Raw genomic sequence first — 14,135 nt, forward strand, 5'->3', positions numbered from 1 at the left:
AACATAGATCAGGAGAATGCTCAGGTTTCGCAAGTCTGTTTTGTAGGTATACGAGATCGGGGTTTTATCTGGATATAGCCGACTCGAGTGAGGCATATCTGAGTATCTATCCCCCATAAACTCCAACACAACAGTGCGCATATCTTTCTAGTGATTAGGGATAGTATAGTCTTCCACTTTCACTGACATAATAAGCATAAAGGCTCTTAACCTCTTAATAACAGAGCGCCAATCGATTGTGAAGCTGCCGTCATGGGAAAATATACATCAGAAAGAAAGAACAACTCCGTCGCATCATCATTATACAAACCAAAAAGGCACTATTGCTCCTCAACACCCGGCCAAAACCTCTCCTCCAACCAAACAACCTGCCTCCACCACCTCTCACACCGTTCTAACGCATCACCACCTTCACCCCCAAGTTCCCGCTCCGCAACCTCATCCACCACATCCCCAATCTTGCCCACAAACTCCTCAAACTCCTCACTCGCCCAATTAGGAATAAATTTCTCCCTCAGCGCGCCCCCATCCGTATCCTCACCCCCTTTCTCAGCCCTCCTCCCCAAAAATCCTGCAGCATACTTCCAAGCCCTGAGATAGCATATCTCCGTAGCCCAAAGCACAACGAGCCCCTCCAACAAACTATTCCCGGGACTCGACGCAGACATAAACATATCAATGTACCCCTGCGTAATGGGTGCGGGCGCGAACTTCCCTCCCCCTTCCTGGGGCCCTCCCAACTCAGCCAGCGGCGTATTAAGATCAAGCCCGTACTCTCTCGCAACATCCTCGAAGAACGCGAGCTCGCGGTGTATATTATTCAATGCGTCAACCAGAATACCCAGGATCTTCTCCGGTATACTGCGTTGGCCCGGCGCTGAGGGGGTAGGTGGGAGGTGGGTCTTCGAGAGTAACTGGCCGATGAAGCGGACGTAGGTTTGCGCGTAGAGACGGTCTTGCGAGAGCCATGCTGCTAATGTGTGTTTTGGGAGGGTTCCGCTGCCTGCGGCGCGGAGGAAGGGGTGTGTTGTTGCGCGTTCGAGGGCCACGGGCGTTATGGAGGGGAGATGGGTTGTTAGTTTCATTGTGGTTGGTTTGAGGTTGATGCGGCGAGAGCTATGGAACTAGAGACTGAGGACTGGGTAGATTGTCGCATGGGCTTGGAGGAGATAAGTTGAAAAAGTGACGATGGATGTTTGGCGGGGTGTGGGGTAGCTGTGTAGCTGCAAAAGGAAGTATACTCGCCGATGACGGAGATGGAGCTATAGAGACCCTCGATGCTCCAACTTACATGATTACACCCCTCTGATAAATTTAATTTTTCCTTTGATTGATGCTGCTAAGCTAGCCACCTAAACCAAACAAGAAAATCGACACAAACCAAACCAATAGAGATCAAATCATACAAGCAAGCAACTGCGCCGTCGAACCCCCAAACCCCAAACCGAATGCTTCGTCCCGTCATTGCAAGGTGATCGTAGTCAGACATACAGATCGAACAGATCTGAGTGAAGGAAGAACAACAAGACAAACAAAACAAACCGTGCATGCTATCCTATCAGTCATGGATGCACGCAGCTGATAAAGCAAGCTTAAGTAGTTGCCGTACTAGTCCGGGCTGCGGGATTGTTTAGCTGGCGGTGATACGTTCCAATCGGTTGGAACCCCCTGCAAAGACAGTTAGGTATATTGTTGATGAAATAAAAACGAGTGAGCTTACCTTGCCAGATCGAACCCTCCATTATCGTCTTCCTCCCCATCTTCTCCCTCCACACGCGGATGATGCTCGTCTACACCATTCGTGCTTGGCCCGTCTTCCCGCCGGGCTGACAGAGGCCGACCTGAGCCAACCCCATTAGCTGTGCCCGGTTTGCTCGGGCTGACGAGGTTCGGTGGCGGGGGACTGCTACTCGGGATATTGCCCAGCACGTCTCCCGGATCCCCTTTCAACGGACTCATGTCAGCAACCGGGCGCGCAGGCGTGCTCCCGATATCGGCGAATTTCCAGAATTGAGCAGGGGAGCTCATGGGCATGAATTTTGATGGAATCTGAGCCGTGCTCGGGGGTGGGAGACGTGGTTGATGACGTTGCGGTGCAGGTGTAATCATTGAGGACGGGCCATCGTCGTAATAGGAGGAAGACAGCACCGGGGGAGATCGTGTCGCTGCGTCAGATAGTCCGTACGCCCGACTAAGGCCAGTTGCGTGCTTCGTTGCGGACCGGTTGGGCAACGGCGACGGCTCCTCGTAGTCTCGTGGGTTCGGTGGCCGAAGCGAGGGCGGCTCTATTGCACCATTCCGGACACCGCGTGAGCCCCGCTCAGGCGTGTACGCTTCGACTGGCGCAACTGGGAATGAGCTGAAACTGGGCGAAGAGACAGGCGGCGATTTCCTGCCAGCGGCGAAGACCGATTCCATCCCACTGGCAGCGGCGCCCCGCGGCGCGGGATCTTTGGTCGCTGGGGATGACGGCGCTGATGATTGTGTACCACCTTTGCGAAGTTGCTTCTTCCAGTACTCCTCACGATACTCTGGCGCAATCTGCCACTTCATACCCTTGCCCGGCTCGTCCGTCCGACGGGGCACCTTCTGGAACGCCTTGTTCAATGAGAGGTTGTGTCGGATCGAATTCTGCCAGCCACTTTGCGAATGTCGGTAGAACGCATACTTGTCCATTATCCAATTATAAATATTGTTGAGCGTCAACTTCTCCTCCTCACTCGAAAAGATCGCCTGTGCGATGAGAGTCGCATAGCTATACGGCGGTTTCAAGTCCTTGGCGGCATCCTTGCTGTAATCGATTTCCTCGGTGCTCTCCATCATCATACCCCGGTTATACAGCGGCGACTGCTTGGCGGTTCGCGCGCCGACGGTGTCCGGCGATCGTGGCGGTGGTGTGACCTGACGTTTGAGGAACTGCGGAGCGGGTGCGAGTGAAGGAACGCCGGTCGACGGCGGGACAGTCTCTTGGGCCTTGGGAACGGTCGGCGTTTGCTGGGGATGCGCGTGATGAGTGGCGTCCCAGTTGGGATCTTCTTCCCCGTTGGCGATCCGTTGCGCGCGCTCGACGAAGCTGGGATGAATGTTGGCCTTGTCGCCTGGGGTAACGAACATCATCGATGTGTTAGCAATCTCAATGATGTCGCCGCATGAAAGCACGGCATCGGTGCCGCGTTTCAAAATCGCCTGGTTCAAGCGGACGCCGTTGCGGCCGTTGACGCGAATGTGCCACGACGCAGTCTCCTCGCCATCGTAGAAAATCTCCGCGTGCAGGCGCGATACGAACTTGCTCGGACCTAGATCGACGTGGACTTCGGGCAGCGCTCGCGCAGCGATTGTGACGGGACTCGACTGTTCATCTAGCTTCTGTTCGCGGTCAGGCTCACGGCCGATGTTGACGTGAAGCGACTTCACGTAGTACGTCCAGTTCCTGCCGGCGATTTTGGCGTATGCGCGGATGCTCTGCTTGTTCTCGGTTTTCGCGTTGGAATGATCTTTCTGGACGCGAAGCGGCTCACGGGCGACTTGGAGATACGAAATGACGAGATCGACGAGATCCTGGTTTTCGGTCAAGTCACGCTCGGGAGACGATCCATCCGCTTCGTCGGCGGACTCGGCTTTCGCGGGTCGAGGAGGCTGGGGAGAAGTTCGGCTATCGACCTACCGCACGCGTTGGTTAGTTTCAACTGAAGAAGTTTCTTGCAGAAAATTCAAGTCGTTGAGATGACGCAAGATAAGCGTATTTTGTGGTCTCGAGGCGCTATACGTACTTTGCGCTTTTTGTTCGAAGGTCGCGTGGGCGACGAATCCGGCGCCTCTGCATCTGAAGTCTCTTGTAGCTGGATTTCCTTGCGCCGCGCGCGACGGCGATTAGAGAGAGGCATAGCCGAAAACTTCTGATGCTGTCGCTTGTCGCTTGTCGCTGTCGTCTGTCGCTCGTTATCGGTAAACTCGCGCTGTGTCGTGTCGCTCTGCGTTGACGTAGGATAAATTTCGCGAGAGTGCGCGTTTATCCGGATTAGCGTAGCGGTGGGCAGTCAGATTCGAGGACTCGAGGTCAGCTTGAGGAGATGGAAAGCGGACGGCGATTAATGGCGACAACAAATGATGACCTAAAGAGGCCGAGATGGACGAAGAACCAAGGATCAGTAATTCTGAAAGGTTTGCCACCGCGCAAAGGCGAGGCGACGCGCACTGGGGCTTAAGAATGAGAGGCCCAGCCACCGCGGGGAGTTCCGGTTGTAGTGGGGTGGGCTCTCCCAAGGCCTACTCTGCACTCTGGACGGGTGAGTGTAAGAGAGCAAGAGAACAAAGCACGCATGCTAGATCAGATAACAGATATCTGCAAGTAAACTAGAACAGCGATGCAAAAAAAGCGAGCTGCAGCGTCGAAGCAAAGAAACGCCCGACAGAGGCAGTGACGTTGGTCTCGACCGTGACCGCTTCCAGTCCTCGACAGAAAGAAGGTTGAGATGAGGAAGCATTCCATTCCATTGCTTTGTCTGTCTTGTCTTATCGCCGTTATTATAGCCCTAACCAAGTCTAACAGCAAATCCTGCAGGCCTGCGCCCGTTAGACTAGTGGTCCGACAAATGAGAAGGAAACGGTGTGATACCACGCTGCAGCCCGGCTTGATGATGTTTTTCCGGATGCAGTCAGCGACAATACTCCCTGAGAGCACCCGTGGTCTCGACTTCGAGACGCAAGTAAATAAGCGCATCGCTATCCACTGTCTATCCATGGGACTTTGCTGACCTTCTGTTTGCGTCACCCCCTCTCTGCTCTACGCGAGTTTGCAAGGAAGAGCTCTGGAATGCTTCACTTTTGTTTTGTTTTCTCAGCGAAGACACCGTAGCATTGTTGAGGAGTTGCAACAAAATACTTCTCGAAAAACGAACCGAAAAACGAACCAATGCCTTTACAGGAAGCACTGAAAGTCGATGAAAGTTCAAGGACAGCCCTGGTTTCACCTGCAAATGTTGTTGTTGGCCAATCTGACCAACTCGGAACTACAGGGATTAACGGACCCCGCAACCAGACGAAAATGAACGAGCTGGAAATTCATTCCACGCAGGTGGAGAGGATATAATGATAGATACATGATGAACGGAAGATACAAATAGATGGATAAGTACAGCGCAACTCCAGCAGAATCATCAAAGAACCTCGAACGCCAAACCACATATGGGATGAAGAGAGCGAGTACAGAAACAAATTATGGATAATAGTGAACCATTTCAGGCTCAGCTAGGCATTTTAGAGTCTCCATCCTCATCCAACCCCCGCAACGTGGGATACATAACAGTATCCTCAGCAGTCTCATTGTCAGTCTTGATTGGAACCGTGCGCGGTGAGCGAGGAAGAGAGTGGCTCTCGACGCCCTCCATGTCGTCATCCACCTTGGACACTGGCGAGCGTGAAGCATTGTCCTGCTCCATCTCATCATTGAACTCACCCTGCTCCAGGCGGTGGGCGATGTAGTTACGCAGGTACTCGATCAGTCTAACTTTCTCGACCCACTCCGATTGGACATCCGACCGCTCGGCCACCTCAGTTGCAGCCTTGGCAGTCCGGGTTACATCATCCTCATTAGGAGATCCACCGTGCAGAGCCGGGTCGATCAGACTGGCGGAGATCTGCTTAGGAGTTCGCTCTCCAGATTCCTTGTCATCGCTGGAGAGGTCCATCGCCTCTGAGGCAGCGCGGGACACAGGACGCGCTCGCTGCAGTGTTCCTCCAGTGTACCTACGACGCTCATCACTGTCAAAGATGCCGCCGAGGGTGGAAGGCGGGGCAGCACTTGACGCCGCTGGGTAACCAGCAGCCATAGCATCAGTCGCTGAAGGCAGACGAGGGTACATGCTGGGACCGCTTTCATGTGGTGGAGAAACGCGGTGAGCGGACGGCAGTGAAATAGGAGAGCGACCTGAAGTGTATGACTGAGCACTTGAGGGAGGTGTCAATGCAGGAGTGCTGGCCGAAGGGGAGTGTGCGGATGTGTTTGTGAGAATGGGGCCAGCAGTGTGAGCTGTGGCATGGGCGGAGGGAAGTTGTGTCGGGGGCGAGTGAGTAGTGCGGTAGCTCATGCCGTTGTGGATGTAGTGAGCACCAGGCTGGGCGACGCCAGCTGCAGCGACATTGTCGTCGTTCTCGTAAATGGTGTCTTGCATTTGCTGCAGGAACTGATCAATGTTGATCAGATCACTCTTGGTTCGGACGTTGCTCATTGGTGGAAGATGGTATGCCGGTGCAGGATGAGGCCCGCTGGCATAAGGACCACCAGCGACAGCCACAGGAGCGGGCATTGGCTGGTACTCAGCTAGAGGTGCGGCCGTCAAGACAGGCAGAGACAGGTTTTGCAGACTGAGCAGGCGCTGGCCCACAGCAGCGTAGGAGTTGGGGTCAAATTGCCGACGCTTGAGGTCACCAAAGAACTCATTGAGCGCATCATATCCCCGCTTCTTGTTCTCGTACGATGCTTGATGAGGCTCAGGGCCGGTGTTCAAAGCATAGTAGACGTTGCCATAAGAAGCGTTAGATGGCTGAGGAGCGTGGTGAGCCTGGTAATACTGAGGAGGTCCATGAGCGTAGCCCTGGCTGGGAACAGGGTTGAGAGCGGGCTCAAAATAGTGTGCTGCAGCAGCATAACCTGAGATCGTTGTCAGTTCCAACTAGCAATCAGGTACGACAGGAGCAAGCAGACCCTTGGCGCCTCCTCCAAACATCATATCTGGGTTCCGAGAGCCAGGCTCCGGCGACCGTACCAAGACAGAGTCGTCAGCGTGCGTCTTGACATGCTTCTTCAGATCTTGGGGACGCTTGAATGCCTTTCCACAGAAATCACACTTGTGCGGCTTGAGAGGAACGTGGACCCGGATATGGGAAGTGATATGATCGCGTTTCACAGTGGTGGTACGACAGCTGCCCCATTGACAAGTCAAGTTGAGGTTGTTTGTGCTCTTCCGGCCAACGTGACGCTCGCAGACGTGTTCCTATAACACAATAGAGTTAGTCGCGTCCTAAAGACTTTTGATGCGACCGTAGGAATGTTGGCAGTCCCAACTTACGTATAAAGATTCTGGAGTGGGGAGCTTCTCAGAGCAACCTTGCCACATGCAAGTGAGTTCCTCAGATGGACGAGAGGCTGCTGATGAGGTCGCCGCGACAGGAGAGGCAGCATTGCCATTAGCTTGAGGACTGGCGACAGCAGCTGTTGCAGCCGCCGCGGTGGCAGTCACTGAAGGCGACGTGACAGTCGTGACCTGTGCCGGAGCAGGTTGAGGGGTTGGCTGTTCCTGGGTTGTAGGCACAGCTACAGGAGCGACCGCTTCTTCGGCCATGGCGCCAAGAATATGACTTTTCTTGGTGATGAGCGGACGGAATGTTCACTCGAGTCAAAACAGGGAATGTCTGTCAAGACGCAGGACAAAGCTCGCGCAACTTGAACAGGACGGTCGATAAGAAAGTGCCAGGAATTTGAACGTGAAGAGGCACGGTTGGTCAGCAGCAAGTCAATACACCAAAAACACGTGCAAAACAAGGGGACCGGTCAGCAAAAGGCGAGGGAAGGGAAAGAGAAGGGGGCACAGGAGAAGATGGGGGAAGCCAAGGTAAATAAGGAGAGGAGAGTCTTGGGATGGGACGAGAAGGGGGGAAGGCCTTGTGCGGACTCCAGAGTTGATCTTGGCTTGCACAGCCCAGCGGGGGGATCTTGGACTTAAGCCTAGAAATCCGTCTTTGCCTTGGCTTTTCGAGAGTCGACCGGAGCCTGTGCTGTGCTGTGCGCGGGGCTGGTGGCGTGGTAGTGTGGACAAAAGGGCTTAGCGTGGTACGTTGGTACAGGCTTGTAACATTCCTTCGCGCTTCCCGTGGAAGATACTGTACACCTTGCTCCTCATTAGCCAGGTAGATAGTAGAGAGTATTAGAATAAGCTCTTATATCCCATGGTCATGAATAATAGCAGTACAATGAGGCTTAGTATAAGCCCAAGTGGTGACTCTGGTGGGAATATAGCTCACCAGCACGTGATCCTAGTTACAAGGCCGAAGCAACGCCAAGAAAGAAGAACAACTGGCAGCCATATGGTAGCCGAGACTCTCCGTAGCCGCCGATTCTCTCCAACCCCTGCTTACAGACTCAAGGGTACAGTAAGAACTAAGATCACGCCTGACCTATTTAAAGGCTCAGTTTGACGAGTGTGGCGTACTTCGTACTTGTTTACTCTTCCAAGCGTCAGCCTTGAAGAAGTAACTTCAAAGTCTGACCTTAGCGACATGGGGGGTCGGGCCACGTTTGTCCGGATGCCAAAACTTTCCGGCGGTTACCGTAAGAATACCTGAGCTGAAAGAGGTTTGTAATCCGGGCCACCATCCATCGCAGCGATCTGTCTTTCTTTGTTCCTTCAATTTCCGACATGGAGTCTTCAGCAAGCACATATATCGTGCTCTTTTTGTTGGATTATGGATAACAGAGGGTTGCCTCCTTCTCCACAGCAGAGTCTCTACCACACTTCGCTGCTTCACTTGGCAGCCCAGCCCGTCCGCTCTTGGCCCTTGTATGCCCAGAATGCCGACCCTTGACGACCAGACCACCCATCTTAGTCAGACAGCCATCCACCCACCCATGGTCGACGCCCCCCAGCACCCCTTCGCTTAGCCACGTTGTTTGCTGAATCGTGCTGCCTACTCTGTTTCCCAAAAAGGGGGCGCCGTGCGATACTTTATTCGACCAAGCATCAGCCAAGCCACGCGACATGGCTTTTTATGGTCCTCCCTTCGGCCAGCCCACGGTAAACCCCCTGAGGGAAGAAAGGGTGCCAATATTGCGAGATCCGGGACAAAGGAAGAATGTCAAGTGGCGGCCCTATCGAGTTGCACTGCAGCCTCTGGGTATCTCCGTCTCCGTCTTCGTATCTTGATCATATTTGCTCAGGAACCCGGTACGGAGTAGGGTTGGCGGGTATTCTAGGCCACGGCTTGTTGGCCACTTATTATCGCCCAGATATTGGCGAGTAGCCAGTAGCGGGTCGTCCTTGCCCCATCAGACCTGTCTCGGGGTCATCCACCTGCATGAAAACTGAGGTCATGTATTCTGCTGTGCTGCGCGTGCTCGCCCCGAATTCGAGTCATCTCCCAAGGCTTCTAGGCATCCCCCGCTCTTGGATGATCTCAGCTAAGACCTCCTCTCAGCTGGGCAGCGGAGTTATTATTACGTGGTTGTGACGGTCGGGATTGCAACAATGTGTGCTTCTGCCAGGGATCCTGCATGAAGAACGGCAATCATGGCATTACCTCTCAGCTTTATTCCCTGCTCCGAACATCACATTCCGGAGTATCTACTTACGTGGGTACTAAGTTTGAAACAGCGTCCTTACCCTGGCCAACAACATTATAATCAAGGCTTACATGTCTTGTTAGCCACGCCAAGAACCGTGGTCGAACAGAATGGCTGCTAAAAAGGTGAACCTCGAGTACATACAGATCAGGGATGTAGTGAGTAGGCTATATCAGGTATTAAAACCTGAACTGAATTAACTCGAAAAAGAACACTAAAACATCTCGAATAGTTCGTGGGTTTGACCGAAATGCCTTTCGTAATATCACACAACCACAGCACAAAAGACTCGACGTTCTCAGTCGAGTTCGACCCAACCGGTACGGCGAGATGGATAATAGTCACGGCTTCCCAATGCTGAAGGTGTACGGCGTAGCCTTTCCAATGCTCGCCCAAGAAGACAAAACACATTACCAACGAAGAAATCTGCCATTAGCCAAACAAGAAGATTATGCCCTTTTCTAAGGATCCACAGGCCAATGACCGAAGGCAGCGCGTCCAAATAGGCGAAATTCCTTAGCAAAACTACTCGGTACTCCCCAAGCAGATAGGACCTCGTCACCGATATGGTACCCCCAGTTGGGTGCGATATTTAAGCAGCACCTTCCTGACGTTTCATTCCGCCAGAAGTACAAGGCTCCAGGGGCTTCCAGGTCAGGCTCGTCAGTTTCGTCCGGTACGGGCAGTGCGAAATGCATGTATCTCAACTGCGGCATATTCCGTGCAGCTTGTCCCATTGCTTGAAGGATCTTGTCGAATTCGTGGCTTTGCGCTATCTGTCGAGGGGCAAATCCCCGTTCTGCATAATCCCAGAAGCCGATGTCGCTAAGGTCATGCTCCGTGTTTGGAGACTGCGATAGGTCGTTGTCGAGCATCCATTCACCTACTCACGGCTCAGTATTTGGACAGCATGAAATTTCTGAATCACATGTGAAGGAAACATACCATCAGTCTTGAAGGGCGGCATGTTATATACCCTCAGTTCCTCTAGCTTCGGCCAGTACGGCTCAATTGGGTTATTTTCTTCGGGAGATGGCCAGAAGAGTGAGCTGTTAATCCTGACTCCGGAAAGAACAAGGCTGCGGAGGCGCATGCTCAGTCCTCGGAGTGCGATGGAAAAATCGTCTAAACCGGCCGTGGTCGAGTAATCAACCGCATTGATAAATGGATTGTCCGCAAACTCTCGAATAAAAGGGACCTGGTACACGAGTGACTCGACGAACTCTGGAAGCATGGGAAGATATTTAGTGGCACCTAGAGCTGCTATTATTATTTGCAAACGAGCACAGAAGATGGGTGACACTTACCTTGCCGTTGCTCGCGAAGCGCGACCAGAATACCCTGTGGTATGGCCGTACCTTCTCCAAACCGCACCTCTCTAACACGGGGTAAACACTGGCTAAGCATGACGAATGTTTCTGGCCTAACAGTGGATGTGATAAAGTCATGAAGAACCAATGTCGTTACGCATGACGGACGAGGAAAACCGTCAAGAGCATCTTCTGTCAACCTCATCAAGTACGGCATGAGTCTGCCCTCCAGCTTGAAGAACTGATCTATGGTCAAGGTCCTTGGGTCATCCAACAGTTCGTGATAAGGTCCATATCGATAGTACTCCTCGCGACCTGAGGCGATTGAAAGCTGGATACCGGGATGGTTTTCGTCCCACGAACACAGGATCTTGAATAGCTTCTGTAATGGCTCGAGCCATTTTCGCTGGTAGAAAGTGCGCCATTCGTCATGGGTTTTGACCATGCTACGCTCTTCAGCCTCATACTCTCTCCTATGATCCTGAGTCTCGCCCTGGAGAGCAGGGTCCCAGAGGATCTGCCGAATGTATTTCGCCCGGTGACAGGAAGTCTCGTCCGTCATCAAGGCCTCAAAGTCTTTAACGGAATCGCGCCTTCTTAGCACGATCTTTCTCCAGATGTGCCTTTCCACCACTGCCTGCCATTGACGGGAAACGACGCTATATGGTGCAAGCTGTAGGGAGCGCCATTCCTTTGCGAGCTCCCTAGGACCAGAGGGATTATTCGGTACCCCGAGGTAGAAGATAATGTTGTCGAGAATCTCTACTGGGAGAGAGATTGTATTCTCGGCGCCGTTCGAAAACATAGCATGCCCACCGGCCGGAGGCATGTCGTTTTCAGCACTATCCACAGACATTCGAGACATAATGCGACAGAAGCAGCAATCGCAGCACTGGCAGCCAAGACAACAGAATTCCAATTCGAGAACCAGATGTCGAAGTAGACAGGTTGAGAAGGGAATGAGAAGTCAAGAGTACTGCATCGATGGGACGAGGAGTGCAGGGTATTTATATCAGAAAGCCCGAAGAGATGGCGACTTGCGTGGGGAAGCTGTCACTGCCATGGTCACTGGAGAAACGACCAGCGATTCACTTTTGTGGTTCCTGAACTCCATCGACATTCACCAAGCAACTCGGTTGTTAGCCCTGAGCAGTGCCTGTCCCCAGCAGTAAACACATGCAAATCGAGCACTGCATCATAAGTAGAATGCCAAAATTTTCCAACACTATTGTTGCCATACTACTGGATCATTGAACCGGCATTTCGATTCCTACAAACTAGCCACTCATTCTTAGGCTATATGCCGATCGAGGAATCCTGTCCGGTCCAAGATGCCGGGTTCTCTGGCTTCGTACGAATAGCGCCGCCTTGGTCAATCCATGCCCTATGAATGGATAGGCAACCTGATCGGATTATAAGTGCATCAGGCAACAAGTCAGGCTCGTGATTATTGTCAACGGTCCTACATTATACCTACAGTTTCTGAGATCCCCTGTAAATTGAAGGAGTTTTGTTGTATACCTTGATTTGCAATGTGTTCATTCTGCCAGGTAAGCCTCAATTAAAAACAAATCATCACGCAATGAGGAAAGCTGCTCCTATGAAATACATAACAATCGTAGCTGCAGGCATTGAACCATGGACTGAAGCTTAGGTGACTAGGAAAGAATAATCGGTGAAGGTACATTTAATCGCCAAGATCAACACAAACATGAGCGGCTTCTTCAGGCTTCGGTGTGCAGGTCAGTCCTTCAATGCTATGCTTTACCAGCATGGCAACCAAGGCTTGCAGAGTGTAACGTGCATCGTTGCCAGCATTGTGCAAGTTCCAGCCAGTCATACCCAGCTCCCCAATGACTGCCCCAAGTGAGCGTGGCTCGGTCTCCCCGCGAAGCAGCTGGAAGGACGTTGCGGTGTCAATACGGTCCGCAAACTGAGAGGATCCTGACTTCCCCAGGATATGCACATTTGCGAGCTCGAGGAACTGAATATCAGACTCGAGGTTATGTCCCACAAGTACGAGAGGGCGGAGGTTCTTGTCAGGCCCGTCGAAGAAAGAAGGATGCGCGAAACAATCCTGTACTGCTTTCGAGATGTCGACTGATGCAACCCATTCACTGGTCCCGAATTCGAACTTGTCCGGGCAACCGCGGATATACAAGTGGTTCGCGTGGTTGGCGTACTCTTGTACTCGCAGATGGCGAGACTGAATGAGCGACTGCCACTGTTCGCCGTTCAAGCCCGGGGAAACACCAACAAGACTGCGGGTATCAAGAGTTGAGATGCCAATCTCTGTGACCTGTGAGTGGCTGCGTTCGTGCACTTCGACATCGAGGCTGATAAAGACGGGCTCAGTCCAAAACGGGTAGGGTACGGGCTTGTCGAAGGTAGGTTGCGGAGTTTCCACTGGCTGTTTATCCCACTGAATGTCAATAAGATCCAAGTGGTCTGAACGCAAGCCGAGGTAGCACTGTGAGCGCCTGATGGCACCACCAGTGTCCATGTCGCGCTGGACGCGGAGACGCTGCTTTTTGGCTTTAGACTTGGTCTTGGTCTTTGCCGATAAAGCATCTTCCATCATCTTCTCGAACGCCATCATCTCCTCCTTGTTCATATCGCCAGGTGTGATTCTGAGATTGCTTTCAACCGGAATAGTCCCCTCTAGGCGGTCTTTCATGTTTCGGTTGTCCGACTGTCCTAGAAAGGTCGGCTGAGGGAAACCCTCCCGGTTGAAATTGAGAACTAGCCCAGATGGAATGTTTTGGGAGCAGCTAAAACTCCTATTGATTTCACGAAAGAGCTTCCGGGCCTGGCATGTCGGGGCGAGCAGCAGAGGACGGCCGCCCAGACGATGAGGTGCATGAATGTAGTATCTAAGCACGTTGGCACTAGTTAGGTTGAGAGATAAGCAGAACTTACAGGTCCCATTGCCTATCCCAGAACTGACCCCTATCGAAGAACTTGCCTGCCACCTTCTGCATAAGTTCACCACGGATGTGATGGTACGGGAACCTAGACAATGCCACCAAGGGGCAGAAGGTGCCGTCGTGGGGACTGGGAACATCAGAGCCTTGGGCGGCTGTAATGGGCTCTTTTCCATCTGTAGTAGAGATGGTGAGCTTGGCCACTTGGTTGACAGTCTCCTCTAGCAGAGGAGGTGCCTGGTCAACGGCTGGCGGTGCTGCTGGCTTGAGAGAACGGAGACCAGTGTCAATCTGGAGGATAGCATCATCATCTTCGAACAGAAGTTTGAAGCGTTCCGCCGCGCCCATGATGCTGTTAACCGAGAGCTGTTGGCTTGAGATTAATGGATTCGAAGAGCTCGAGAATGAAAGGAGACGAGAGTGATGGGAAGAGAAGTCGAAGAAGCGGGGGACCTTCCTTCATGAAGAGACAAACAGAGAGTCAAGAAGGGAAAGTGACACAGCAAACACCTTGGGCAGCCTCCCTCTCTTCCCAAGCAGTCTACTGGTTTAGCGGGAACCTGAGAC

The 14,135-nt window shown here is 52.6% G+C and overlaps 5 protein-coding genes across 5 annotated transcripts; all 5 read right to left on the reverse strand.

The window, feature by feature from the left end:
- Positions 1 to 320: 320 nt before the first annotated feature.
- DSM5745_03160 (putative transcription regulator PAB1642) lies at positions 321 to 1,085 on the reverse strand (the record flags this gene model as incomplete). The annotated part of the gene is made up of 1 exon (XM_026745176.1): positions 321 to 1,085. One exon carries the CDS (start codon positions 1,083 to 1,085, stop codon positions 321 to 323), a length of 765 nt encoding a protein of 254 aa, XP_026606042.1.
- Positions 1,086 to 1,592: 507 nt separating this feature from the next.
- Positions 1,593 to 3,884, reverse strand: DSM5745_03161 (putative forkhead transcription factor Fkh1/2; the record flags this gene model as incomplete). Its single annotated transcript, XM_026745177.1, has 3 exons — positions 1,593 to 1,668; positions 1,721 to 3,660; positions 3,771 to 3,884. 3 exons carry the CDS (start codon positions 3,882 to 3,884, stop codon positions 1,593 to 1,595), a joined length of 2,130 nt encoding a protein of 709 aa, XP_026606043.1.
- A 1,359-nt stretch (positions 3,885 to 5,243) lies between these two features.
- Positions 5,244 to 7,340, reverse strand: pacC (putative C2H2 transcription factor PacC; the record flags this gene model as incomplete). Its single annotated transcript, XM_026745178.1, has 3 exons — positions 5,244 to 6,649; positions 6,704 to 6,992; positions 7,068 to 7,340. 3 exons carry the CDS (start codon positions 7,338 to 7,340, stop codon positions 5,244 to 5,246), a joined length of 1,968 nt encoding a protein of 655 aa, XP_026606044.1.
- A 2,455-nt stretch (positions 7,341 to 9,795) lies between these two features.
- DSM5745_03163 (uncharacterized protein) lies at positions 9,796 to 11,500 on the reverse strand (the record flags this gene model as incomplete). Its single annotated transcript, XM_026745179.1, has 3 exons — positions 9,796 to 10,217; positions 10,280 to 10,588; positions 10,642 to 11,500. 3 exons carry the CDS (start codon positions 11,498 to 11,500, stop codon positions 9,796 to 9,798), a joined length of 1,590 nt encoding a protein of 529 aa, XP_026606045.1.
- Positions 11,501 to 12,331: 831 nt separating this feature from the next.
- On the reverse strand, positions 12,332 to 13,916 carry DSM5745_03164 (uncharacterized protein; the record flags this gene model as incomplete). The annotated part of the gene is made up of 2 exons (XM_026745180.1): positions 12,332 to 13,517; positions 13,564 to 13,916. 2 exons carry the CDS (start codon positions 13,914 to 13,916, stop codon positions 12,332 to 12,334), a joined length of 1,539 nt encoding a protein of 512 aa, XP_026606046.1.
- Positions 13,917 to 14,135: the final 219 nt, after the last annotated feature.

Source organism: Aspergillus mulundensis (genome assembly GCF_003369625.1).
Source record: "Aspergillus mulundensis strain DSM 5745 chromosome Unknown scaffold_2, whole genome shotgun sequence".
Taxonomy (NCBI): domain Eukaryota; kingdom Fungi; phylum Ascomycota; class Eurotiomycetes; order Eurotiales; family Aspergillaceae; genus Aspergillus; species Aspergillus mulundensis.